Below are 13,496 nucleotides of genomic sequence, written 5' to 3' on the forward strand. Positions count from 1 at the left end.
TACGCAAACCCTTAGGCTTGAGTCCCAAGCAAATTTTGTTAAAGACAAGTTTTGCAATCACTGATGCAGGTGCACAGATATTAACGACCACTTGAACCATGTGATCACTTAACCAGCCATTTATTTTGGTTCAGCTTTGGGTGTTCAATTTAACTGTCTCAGGCCAGATGTACAAGGGCTTTCCAGGGTGTGCAGTCTCCTAGATCCGGCCTGTGAGTTCTCTTACTCAATTCAGGCCTAGTGGAATGCTTTTGCTCTCTTAAATCTGCATACCAGCAGCAACTACAATGCTTGCTGGTCCAGATCCTAAAGAAAATGTTAACTTTTTGCATGAGGCTTGGCTTTGTTTTGGAGTTTTGCTGCGGGCTAATCTAGAGTCCCTCTGTTCAGGCTATGTCCTAAGTGCAATTGACTTCACTCAAATGGTGTCCACCAATTTCAGCCAGCCTGGCAAGGGTGTCCACTTCCATAGGCATATCCTCTAATCATATGCACCTCTTGCTGTATTTTCTAATGACAAAGCCCATGACAAAGTACCTGTTTGATGTTGGGCCTCAGCTATAAAGCACTTTTGCACAGTTACAACATTAATCCCACGTACCAAATGGTCTCTCAGCATCTCATTCATGGTTAAACCAAAAGTCACATGTCTCTGCCAGTCATCAAAACCTCATGAAGAATCCCTGAAAGCAGAGAAGACCTATGGCCTGCATGGTTTGCAACTCAGCCAGGATTCTAACTTGAGTAGCTATACTGATACTGGAAGCATGGGTTGCAATTTTCCAAAAATCCTTGGATTCTGGAGGAGTACCAGAAGATTAGTAAACTGCCAATGTGATACCTCTATTCATAAAGGGAGAGAGGCAAAAACAATTAGCCTAACATCCATTGTTGGAAAAATTATGGAATCAATTGTTCAGAAAATAATACCAGCATATTTGTAAAATCATAATCTAATCATGCAGATTCAGCATGGTTTCTGACTAAATTTACTAAGTTTTTTTTTGAAGAATAGATGGGGAACCAATAGATGTGTTGTATTTGGGCTTCCAGAATGTGATCAACGAGGTACATCAGAAAAGGGACCCAGTGGGGATCCATGGGGATCAGTGGTGGTACCAAAAATATCAGCAACAAATGTTAATAAACTGTAGCCAAACTTGCAATGACATGAAAATAGGTGGAAAGACAAGTTGTGAAAGGGATACAGTTTCTGGAGATATACTGATAGGATAAGTAAGTGGGCAAAAAGTTGGTAAATGGAGTATCATTCAGAAAAATGTGATGTTGATCATTTTGAACGGGGAACAAAAGAACAGTACTATTTAAACAGAGAAAAACTGCAATAAGCTGCAACACAAAGGGACTGGTGTGGGTGGGGGGGAGGGGAACTTGTACATGAAACACAGAAAGCTAGCACACAGGGGCAGCAGGTAATCAGGAAGGCTAATGGAATGTTAGCCCTTATTTCAAGAGGCTTGAAGAATAAAAGTAGGGAATTCTCACTACAACAAAGTTCTGGTGAGACCACAGTTGAAGTACTGTGACAGTTGTGGTCCCTTTATTGAAAGAAGGATATAATTTCATTGGAATTTCAGTAAAGGTTCACTAGGATGATCCCTGGTATGGAGGGACTGTCTTTTGACCAAAGGCTAACCGGTTAAGACTCTACTCTCTTGTGTTTAGAAGAATGAGAAGTGATCTCATTGAAAGATATAGAATTCTTAAAGGCTGACAGGCTTAAAGTTGAGAGGATATTTCCCCTCGTAAGAAAGTCTTGAACCAAAAGGCATAGTTTCAGAATAAATTGTTACCAATTTAAGACTGAGATGAGGAGGAATTTCTTCCCTCAGAAGGTAGTGTGCTTTCCGAACTACTTGCCAGAGAGCAGTGGGGGCAGAGTGCTTCTGTATATTCAAGGCTGAGATGAATAGACTTTTGATCACTCGGAGAATCAAGGGTTACATGGAAAAGGCAGGCAAGTGATTTTGAGAAATATCAGATTAGCCATGTTCCTACTGAATGGGGGCAGACTCAAGAGGCCGAATGGCCTACTCCTGTTTCTACTTCTTATGTTCTTAAATCCAATCTGTGCAGCAATCCCATCACTTGCATATTTTGTTCATATCTAATTCATGATCTAATGCCTCCACAGCGCAGATTACTGTGCCTCTAAATAATTTAACGTTCCCAGTACACAGTTCAATCTGCATCACATTAATCACACCAGTTAGCCTGAATGTCTCTCAAATTTATTTAATAATAGCTTATCATCTGATGGACATTTACCTTTGACCTCTAGACTACAGGTTTCTATCAGAACCTTAGTTCAGTCTGGCTATTAACATTATAGTCAGTGATATGTTAAATATTTCTTTCATCTCTGTTAAACTCAAAATATTCTATCCTGCAAATTATCTATCTTCATGCATCCTGCTTTGATTGCTGTCTTCTACTGCAGAATCTCCTGAAGAATGTAAGAAAAAAAAGAAATAGGAGCATGAATAGGCATTCAGCCCCTCAAGCCTGCCTTGCAATTCAGACATCAGAAGTCCAACATCAGAGCCAACTGGGCACCCTGAGCCAGTGGATGATTTTACTCGAACTTGGCTTCCTTGGGCTAGTTTCTGGTGCTGGTGATCCAGTCAGAAGGCTGGCAGTTCTGAAGCCTAGCAGCACCATTAGATGAGGTTGGTACTTCACAGGCAGTGGGCGATGTCAGGGACATTGGAGGTCAAAGACATCCTCTGAATATCACTAAACCAGAGTGGTTGAGGTGGAATGCCCAGCTGAATCTGACCGCACATGATACGGATCATATTTCTCCTGCTTCCTCTCTATATCTTCTTACAGTACCTTAAAGTGCTGATTGATGAATTTACTGAAGGGATAGTTGTTGACATCTGCAGGAAGAGAGTTGTTGATGATGGCCTTAACCTGTGGTGGAGACACCTCGGTAACTTGATTCTCAAAGGCAGACGAATGTCCTGAAAAGCAATGTGAAAAGATAATGAGTATTAATGATCAAAGTACCACAGTGAAATCAGCTAATATCAACTTGAACACATAGCGTATTGTCAACTGTTACAGTTGTGATAGGTTTAAGCCCACCACACATTGTTCTTTGAGTTATGTGCCTATTCATTGTGTGGTATTCAAGACGTTTGTTGTGTGAATTGTCTTTGTTCCTGGTGGGGGTGTGTTCTCATTGTCCTGCTAATATACACATTATCTCTCACAGGCAACTCAAAAGAATGTGTGGTGGGAGGAGCCTATCATAACCTGTGAACACTTCAATTGAAAGGCAGCAATTATGTTCTGACCCAGTTGTAAAGTAGGAAACATAACAACTATGGAAGTTAATTTGACAGTTATGTAGTTAACATGGTGTTGTAATATATGTACAGGATCATGTTGCAGAGCTCCAGTAACAAATAATGGTAGTGCACTGTGATAGGCTAGTTAAATCACTGATAGATGAACTAACACTGAAGACGATGGTGGTGTAATATGATATGTTAAGTGTAATGCAGTGAACCAGTGTGGCAGAAGATGATTAGAAACATAAAGCAAGCCAGTATAATTGGTTCTGCTAACTTTTTTAGATTAGATTCCCTACAGTGTGGAAACAGGCCCTTCGGCCCAACCAGTCCACACCGAACCTCCGAAGAGTAACCCACCCAGACCCATTTCCCTCTGACTAATGCACCTAACACAATGGGCAATTTAGCATGGCCAATTCACCTGGCCTGCATATCTTTGGACTGTGGGAAGAAACCCACACAGACATGGGGAGAATGTGCAAACTCCACACAGTCACCCCGAGACTGGAATTGAACCTGGGATCGTGGTACTGTGAGGCTGCAGTGCTAACCACTGAGCCACCATGTCACTCATAATGCTATCAGATAAGCAGGGGAACTAAGACTGTATAAAACTGCAGAAAGACAAAGGACTAGTGAGCAAACAGGAAAGATATCTTCTGATTGCCACAGCTTTATTTTGCAAATTAAAGTTTAATTTCGTGAAGGATTTTCTGCAAGTCCTGATAATTCTTTTCAGAGTATTGGGTGATTTTCCACAACCCAATCAATTTGCATACAGCAAGCACATCACAAACAGAACTGTTAATTGAGGGGTGGATATTAGACAGGACACTGAGGAAAACTGCCCAGTTCTTTAATGAAACTAGCAGTGCAGCACTCCATCAGTACTGACCATCTGACAGAACAGCAATCCCTCTGTTCTATTCGGCTGACATGCAGTGATCCCTCAGTATTGACCCTCTGACAATGCAACACTCCCTCAGTATTGACCCTCTGACAGTGTAGCACTCCCTCAGGAATGACCGTCTGACTGTGCAGCAATCCCTCAGTACTGACCTTCCATCAGTGTGCTGTGCCCTCAGTTTCTACGATATGTTATGTGTCAAGTAGGTTCACATATCTAACATATAAACCACAACCAACATTTTGATGACAGCACATTGAACATGAAAAACTAGTTGTCACAGCCAGTTAGTGGCAGTACATAGTTACTAAAGGTTGAAAAGATGAAGCATCATCCAAGTTATGAAAGTGTTTATCCCTACAGTCAGCCATCAGTTTGTTAAAGTTCAGAGCTCAACTTACTGCTGTAATGAAAACAAAAGGCTCCAACTTTGTACTGAAGCACAGTGGGGTACTCTACCTACCTCGCTTTCCAAGGAAAGAAAACATGAGAGGCTGTTTAAGTGGTTCTGAAAGTTCCAAAGCGCTGCTAGAAGAAAATACAGCTTCAAACCACTGTGAAAACATTTTCTATACTAAAGCTGTGCAAATTTAGTTTTACAAATTAACCTCCAAGATATCTTACTCAACAGAACCCTACTATTCATGGTATATGTTACATGGGCTAATATATATATAGGAGAAGAAAGTGAGGACTGGAGATCAAAGCTGAAAATGTGTTGCTGGAAAAGCGCAGCAGGTCAGGCAGCATCCAAGGAGCAGGAGAATAGACATTTCAGGCATAAGCCTGTCTTCAGGAATGAGGAAAGTGTGTCCAGCAGGCTAAGATAAAAGGTAGGGAGGAGGGACTTGGGGTAGGGCGTTGGAAATGAGATAGGTGGAAGGAGGTCAAGGTGAGGGTGATAGGCCGGAGTGGGGTGGGGGCGGAGAGGTCAGGAAGAAGATTGCAGGTTAGGAAGGCGGTGCTGAGTTTGAGGGATTTGACTGAGACAAGGTGAGGGGAGGGGAAATGAGGAAACTGGAGAAATCTGAGTTCATCCCTTGTGGTTGGAGGGTTCCTAGGAGGAAGATTAGGCGCTCTTCCTCCAACTGTCGTGTTGCTATGGTCTGGCGATGGAGGAGGCCAAGGACCTGCATGTCCTTGGTGGAGTGGGAGGGGGAATTGAAGTGTTGAGCCACAGGGTGGTTGGATTGGTTGGTCCGGGTGTCCCAGAGGTGTTCTCTGAAATGTCCCGCAAGTAGGCGGCCTGTCTCCCCAATGTAGAGGAGGCCACATCGGGTGCAGCGGATGCAATAAATGATGTGTGTGGAGGTGCAGGTGAATTTGTGGCGGATATGGAAGTATCCCTTGGGGCCTTGGTGGGAAGTAAGGGGGGAGGTGTGGGCGCAAGTTTTGCATTTCCTGCGGTTACAGGGAAAGGTGCCGGGAGTGGAGGTTGGGTTGGTGGGGGGTGTGGACCTGACGAGGGAGTCACGGAGGGAGTGGTCTTTTTGGAACGCTGATAGGGGAGGGGAGAGAAATATATCCCTGGTGGTGGGGTCCGTTTGGAGGTGGCGGAAATGACGGCAGATGATACGTTGTATACGGAGGTTGGTGGGGTGGTAGGTGAGGACCAGTGGGGTTCTGTCCTGGTGGCGGTTGGAGGGGTGGGGCTCAAGAGCGGAGGAGCGGGAAGTGGAGGAGATGTGGTGGAGGGCATCGTCGACTACGTCTGGGGGGAAATTGCGGTCATTGAAGAAGGAGGCCATCTGGGTTGTACGGTATTGGAACTGGTCCTTCTGGGAGCAGATGCAGCGGAGACGAAGGAATTGGGGATATGGGATGGCATTTTTAAAGGGGGCAGGGTGGGAGGAGGTGTAGTCTAGGTAGCTGTGGGAGTCGGTCGGTTTATAGTAAATGTCCATGTTGATTTGGTCGCCCGAGATAGAAATGGAAAGGCCTAGGAAGGGGAGGGAGGAGTCTGAGACGGTCCAGGTGAATTTGAGGTCAGGGTGGAAGGTGTTGGTAAAGTGGATGAACTGTTCAAACTCCTCGTGGGAGCACGAGGCAGCGCCGATACAGTTATCGATGTAGCAGAGGAAAAGGTGGGGTGTGGTGCCAGTGTAGCTGCGGAAGATGGACTGTTCCACATATCCTACGAAGAGGCAGGCATAGCTGGGGCCCATGCGGGTGCCCATGGCTACTCCTTTGGTTTGGAGGAAATGGGTGGATTGGAAAGAGAAGTTGTTCAGGGTGAGGACCAGTTCAGTCAGTCGAAGGAGGGTGTCGGTGGAAGGATACTGGTTGGTACGGCCGGAAAGGAAGAAGCGGAGGGCTTTGAGTCCTTCGTGATGGGGGATGGAGGTGTACAGGGACTGGATGTCCATGGTGAAGGCGTTGGGGACCAGGGAGGTGGAGGGCATGAGTTGTGTCCCGAACGTAGGTGGGGAGTTCTTGGACTGAGGGGGACAGGACCATGTTGAGGTATGCAGAGATGAGTTTGGTGGGGCAGGAGCAGGCTGAGACAATGGGTCGGCCGGGGCAGTCAGGTTTGTGGATTTTGGGCAGGAGGTAGAAACGGGCGGTGCGGGCTTATGGGACTATGAGGTTGGAGGTGGTGGATGGGAGATCCCCTGAGGTGATGAGGTTATGGATGGTCTGGGAGATGATGGTTTGGTGGTGGGAGGTGGGGTCATGGTCAAGGGGGCAGTAGGAGGAGGTGTCTGCGAGCTAGCGTTTAGCCTCAGCGGTGTAAAGGTCGGTGCGCCAAACTACTACCGCGCTTCCCTTGTCTGCCGGTTTGATAGTGAGGTTGGGGTTGGAATGGAGGGAGTGGAGGGCTGCATGTTCCGAGGGTGAGAGGTTGGAGTGGGTGAGAGGGGTGGAGAAGTTGAGGAGGTTAATGTCCCGGCGGCAGTTGGCTATAAAGAGATCGAGGGCGGGTAAGAGGCCAGCACGGAGTGTCCAGGTGGATGGGGTGTGTTGGAGGCGGGAGAAGGGGTCGTCAGAGGGTGGGCAAGAGTCTTGGATGAAGAAGTAGGCACGGAGGCGAAGGCAGCGAAGAATTGTTCGATGTCACGCCGCATGTTGAACTCGTTATTCCGAGAGCATAGGGGAATGAAGGTGAGGCCTCTGCTGAGGACTAATCTTTCATCTTCAGAGAGGGGTAGATCTGGAGGGATGGTGAAAACACAGCAGGGCTGGGAGATAGGACCTGGTGTGGGGCTGGAGCTGGGAGTGGGGGTAGGGTTGGGCGTGGGGGCGGGGATGGAGATCGGCGTGGGGGTGGGGTTAGGCATGGTGACGGCGATCAGCGTGGGGGTGGAGCTAAGCGTGGTGATGGAGATCGGGGTGGGAGTGGAGACACATGCGGCGTTGTGGTCGTGCAGGTTAGTGATGTCACTGGGGGCGGAAGTGGCTGTGGCGACGACAGAGACAGTGTTATTCCCGATAGCCGCGGAGGCCGTGAATCTGTCGGCGATGGTCTTTCAGGCGATCACGCAGGCGGTTGTCTGGGCGGCGATTGCGGAGGCTGCGAGGTCGGTAGGGGCGGAAGTGACGTCATGGTCCGCGGCGGCGGTTGTTGCCATGGGCGCTGTAGCGGCCGCGTGGTTAATGGTGCCGGAGTGATTTCGGAGGCCGATGGAAGATTCTGGAACAGTTGAGGAACCCAGAGTGTGGGGGTATGTACATGAAAGTTTTTGGTACTTACTGTCTTTAATTTCTGATATGGCTAGGAAGAACTGTTTGTTTAGTGTATGGATTCTTCTGTAGATGAAGAACAGTAGAGGTCCTTTGCAGGTCTGTGAGAGTGTTGTTCTGAGCTGGGGTAGGGCTGACTGCAGGGAATGTAGGTAGCGGCGCATGTCTGCAAGCGTGGAGCGGAGGATCCAGAGGGAGGTCTGTTGCTGGAGGCTTTGGATTTGTTGTAGGTACTGGTTGTCCTGGTTGGGTCCAAATTTTGTTGGTCGGAACGTATTCCGGAGTCCGTGCGGGATCAGTCGGTTCCGTAGGCAGGTGCTGAGGAAGGAGATGTGGCTGTGGTAGCGAGTCTGTTTGAAAACGTGGCTGAAGAGCTTCTGGGCAGAGGAGATGACCTGGGGTGTGCAGTGAGAGAGTGACTCACTGAAATCCTTGTAGAGGGAGGAAGAGAGCTTCTTCAAGGAAGGCATCCTTGCAAGAGGATTCGCAGTAGATTAAAATCTTCGAGCAGAAAGTGAGGACTGTTCGGAGGCCGTTGGAAGATTCTGGAACAGTTTCGGAGGCCGATGGAAAAAACCCTCCAACCACAAGGGATACGACGGTTGGAGGAAGAGCGCCTCATCTTCCGCCTAGGAACCCTCCAACCACAAGGGATATGACAGTTGGAGGAAGAGCGCCTCATCTTCCACCTAGGAACCCTCCAACCACAAGGGATACCGTAAGAAATGCAAAACTTGCGCCCACACCTCTCTCCTTATTTCCCTCCAAGGCCCCAAGGGATACTTCCATATCCGCCACAAATTCACCTGCACCTCCACACACATCACTTATTGCATCCGCTGCACCCGATGTGGCCTCCTCTATATTGGGAAGTCAGGCCGCCTACTTGCGGAACGTTTTAGAGAACACCTCTGGGACACCCGGACCAACCAACCCAACCACCCCGTGGCTCAACACTTCAACTCCCCCTCCCACTCCACCAAGGACATGCAGGTCCTTGGACTCCTCCATCGCCAGACCATAGCAACACGACAGTTGGAGGAAGAGCGCCTCATCTTCCACCTAGGAACCCTCCAACCACAAGGGATGAACTCAGATTTCTCCAGTTTCCTCATTTCCCCTCCCCCCACCTTATCTCAGTCAAATCCCTCAAACTCAGCACCGCCTTCCTAACCTGCAATCTTCTTCCTGACGTCTCCGACCCCACCCCACTCCAGCCTATCACCCTCACCTTGACCTCCTTCCACCTATCGCATTTCCAACGCCCCTCCCCCAAGTCCCTCCTCTCTACCTTTTATCTTAGCCTGCTTGGCACACTTTCCTCATTCCTGAAGAAGGGCTTATGCCCGAAACGTTGATTCTCCTGTTCCTTGGATGCTGCCTGATCTGCTGCGCTTTTCCAGCAACACATTTTCAGCTAATATATATAAAACCACAAACAGCATTATTGCACAACTTTATTCCACCATCCTATTTACAATTTAAGGTCATCTGTTGAATTGTGGGTACCTGACTTAAAAAAAATGGAAAGACTTAGATACAGATAAAATGACCAGGTACATGACAGATGCATTTTCAACCAGAAAAGTGTGAAGTGATGAATGTGGAATGAGGAGAGGTGAGATAAATTATTTTTTTCAGAGTGCAAAAACAGAGAGACCTTGGGCTTTACGTATACATATCTTAGGTTAGAAAGATAAATACATGAGACCCTTGGCTTTAGAAATAGAGGCATGGAGTATAAAAGCGTTATGTTCTTTAAATCACAGGCTAGGCCTTAGCTGGAGTATTATGTTCAATTCCGAGCACCATGTTGTGGGTAAAGATTCTCAAAGACCGTGGAGACAGTACACAGATTTATTACAATGGTATCAGTGGTATGTAGAGAGACTGGAGAAGCTGAGCTTGTTCTGCAAGAGAAACCGTAAGACCATAAGATACAGGAGCAAATTAGGCCATTTGGCCCATCGAGTCAGCTCTGTCATTCAATCATGGCTGATACGTTTTCAACCCCATAACTCTTGATTCCCTTACTAATCAGGAACCGATCTTCTACTGTCTTAAAGACACTCAATTACTTGGCTCCATGGCCCTCTGTGGCAATGGGTTCCACAGATTAGCCACCCTTTGAGTATGGTGGCTCAGTGATTAGCACTGCTGCCTCACAGTGCCAGAGACCTGGGTTTAAATCCACCCTTGGGCAACTGTCTGTGTGGAGTTTTCACATTTTTCCTATGCCTGCTTGGGATTCTCCCACAGTGCAAAGTTGGGCAGGTTAAATGGATTGGCCATGCTAAATTGCCTACAGATACCAAGGATGTGTAGGTTAGGTGGATTAGCCAGAGGGATTGCACGGTTGGGGCAGGGAGTATGTCTGGATGGGATGCTCTTCAGGGGGTTGGTCTGGAATCTCTGGGCCAAATAGCCTGTTTCCACACTGTAGTGATTCTGTGATTCTTTGCTGAAGAAATTCCTCCTCATCTCAGTTCTGAAGGGTCTTCCCTTCAACCTGAAACAGTGCCATTGAGTCCTAATCACTCCTATCCAGGCCTCTCAGTATACTTACGTATCAATGAAAACCACCAACACCCACACCATTTTTCTAGGTTCCACAATTATAGACCATTCCTCATATGTGAAGCCCTTCATCCCCAGAATCATTCTTATAAACCTCTTCTGGACTTCCACCAATCCAGCACATGCTTGCTGAGATTTGGTGCCCAAAACTGCTCACAATATTTCAAATTTCGTCTCAGTAGTACATAGAGTCATAGAGATGTACAGCACAGAAACAGACCCTTCGGTCCAACCCGTCCATGCTGACCAGAAATCTCAACCCAATCTAGTCCCACCTACCAGCATCTGGCCCATATCCCTCCAAACCCTTCCTATTCATATACCCATTCAAATGCCTTTTAAATGGTAATTGTACTAGCCTCCACCACTTCCTCTGGCAGCTCATTCCATACACGTACCACCCTCTGTGTGGAAAAGTTGCCCCTTAGGTCTCTTTTATTTCTGCTCTTGTATTCTAGCTCTCTTGAAATGAGTGCTGTCATTGCATCTGCCTTCCCAACTGCCAACTGAACCTGCATGTTAACTTTCGATAATCCTGAACTAGGACTCCAAATTCCTTTGTGTTTCAAATTTCCTGGAGCCATTCCCTGTTTAGAAAATAGTCTATGACTCTATTCTCCTGAACAAAATGCATAACCTTCTCACGTGGTATTCCATCTGCCATTTCCTTGCCCACTGTCCTCGCCTATCCAAGTCCTTCTGCAGTCTCCCCCCTTCCTCAACACTACCTGCTATCCATCTACCTTTGTGTCATATGCAAACTTAGCAATAATATCCTCAGCATTTTCATCCAGATCACTAGCCTATAATGAGAATAATTGTGGTCCCCCACTGATCCCTGTGGAGCTCTACTCGTCACTGGCTGCCATCCTGAAAAATACCCCTAATCCCCACTCTCTGCTTTCTGTCAGTCAGCCAATCCTCTGTCCAGGCCAGTACCTTGCCCCTAACATGATCGGCTTTTATCTTCTTAGCAGCCTCCTGTGTTGCACCTTGTCAAATGTCTTCTGAAAATGTAAATAGATCACATCCATGGCTCTCCTTTGTCTACCTTCTCACAGATTTCTCAGTCATGAACTCTCCTAGGTGAAGCCGTGCTGACTCAGCCCTATTTTACCATGGCACTGTCAAGTACTCTGCAATCACATACTTAATAAATCTTACCAACAACAGAGGTCAGACAAATGGACCTTTAATTTTCTATCTTCTGCCTCCCTCCCTTCTTAAAGAGGTGTGTGACATGAGCCATTTTCCAGCCCTCTGGGATTCTCCCTGACTCCAGTGATTCCTGGAAGATTACTACTATCTCCTCAGCTCTCTCCTTCAGAACTCTGTGGTATAGTCCATCTGGTTTGGGTGATTTATCTACCTGCAGGCCTTGCAACTTCCCCAGAATCTTCTCTTCAGAGATAGCCATTACACTCACCTCAGCTCTGATCCGCTTGAAATTCTGGTACGCTGCTGGTGTCTTTCATTGGAAACTTACACAAAATATCTACTTAGTTTCTTTGCTCCCATTGTTAATTCTCCAGCTTCAATTTCCAGGTGTCCAAAGAGTACTCTTGCCTCCCTCATACCCCTGTTATGTATCTAAAAACTCTTGCAATCTTCTTTTATATTACAAGCTAGCATATGCTCATATTTCATCTTCTGTGCCCTTATTGCTTTTTCCTGGTGGTGCTTTATCCTGTGCTGCCTTTTAAATGCTTCCCAATCCTCTGACTTCCTGTCAATCCTCACCAAAGTGTCTGCTTATTCTTTTGCTTTTATGCTATTCCTGACTGAATTTGTCTGCTATGGTTGCTTCATCCTCCCCTTAATCTATTTTTTCTTCCTTGGAGTTAATTTCGGCTGAGCATCCCAAATTACCCCCAGAAACTCCTGCCATTGCTGCTCCACCATCTTCCTCCATAGGGTCCCATTCCAATCAACTCTGGCCACTCCTCCCTCATGTCTTTACAGTTATTTTCACTCAACACCATTACATCTGATTCAAGTTTTTTCCTCTCAAAATGCAGGGTGATTCTGGCATATGATGATTAGATTAGATTCCCTCCAGTAGGGAAACAGCCCCTTCGGCCTAACAAGTCCACACTGCCTCTCCAAAGAGTAACCCACCCAGACTCCTTCTCCTACCCTATATTTACTCCTGACTAATGCATCTAACACTATGGACAATTTAGCATGGTCAATTCACCTGGCCTGCACATCTATGGATTGCAGGAGGAAACTGAAGCACCCGAAAGAAACCCACACAGACACAGGGAGAATGTGCGAACTCCACACAGAGAGTCGCCTGAGGCGGGAATAGAACCCTGGGTCCCTGGCGCCATGTGGCAGCAGTGCTAAGCACTGAGACACTGTGTCACCCTATGGTCACTGCTCCCCACTGCTTCACCTTCAGCTTATGAATCAAATCTGCCTCATAATTACACATCAACAATAGCAGAATTGCCTGTTCCCTCAAGTGTTCTATCACAAGTTGCTCCAATAAAAAAGCCATCTTCTAGATATTCCACAAAATCCTTTCCTTGACATACTGTCCAAACTAATTTCCCAGTCCTCCTACATATTAAAGCTCCCCATGATTATTGTAATAGGGCCTTTCTGCCCCAAATTGTGCTAAGAGGCCTGCACACGGCTCCCATCAGGGCCTTTTTTCCTTTGCGGTTCCTCAGCTTTACCTAAGCCTTCCAATTCCATATCACTTGTTGCTCTAATTTAACTTCATATCTAACTAACAAGGCAGCCCTGCCCATCTGCCCATCCTTTCGCTACAATGTGTATCCTTGGATGTTAAGTTCCTAGCCCTGATGCCGTGATAGCCACAATAACATATCTGCCAATTTCAGTCTGTACAGCAAGCTACTTTACCTTGTTTCATATACTGTGGACATTTAAGTACGACACCCTCAGTCCTGTGTTGACTGCTCTCCTCATAGTTTCCCCCTCATCTGCTGTACTTGAAGTTAGTTTCCTGACCCTTTCCATACTCGTTGTCCTATTAC

The 13,496-nt window shown here is 46.7% G+C and overlaps 1 protein-coding gene across 1 annotated transcript in view; it reads right to left on the bottom strand.

The window, feature by feature from the left end:
• Positions 1 to 13,496, bottom strand: part of myo15b (myosin XVB) — a 232,174-nt gene that overhangs the window by 184,431 nt on the left and 34,247 nt on the right. Inside the window, exon 4 of the mRNA XM_072558127.1 lies at positions 2,857 to 2,987. Coding sequence (XP_072414228.1) covers positions 2,857 to 2,987 — 131 coding nt within the window. The remainder of the gene's footprint in view (positions 1 to 2,856; positions 2,988 to 13,496) is intronic.

Source organism: Chiloscyllium punctatum, chromosome 39, assembly GCF_047496795.1.
Source record: "Chiloscyllium punctatum isolate Juve2018m chromosome 39, sChiPun1.3, whole genome shotgun sequence".
NCBI lineage: Eukaryota > Metazoa > Chordata > Chondrichthyes > Orectolobiformes > Hemiscylliidae > Chiloscyllium > Chiloscyllium punctatum.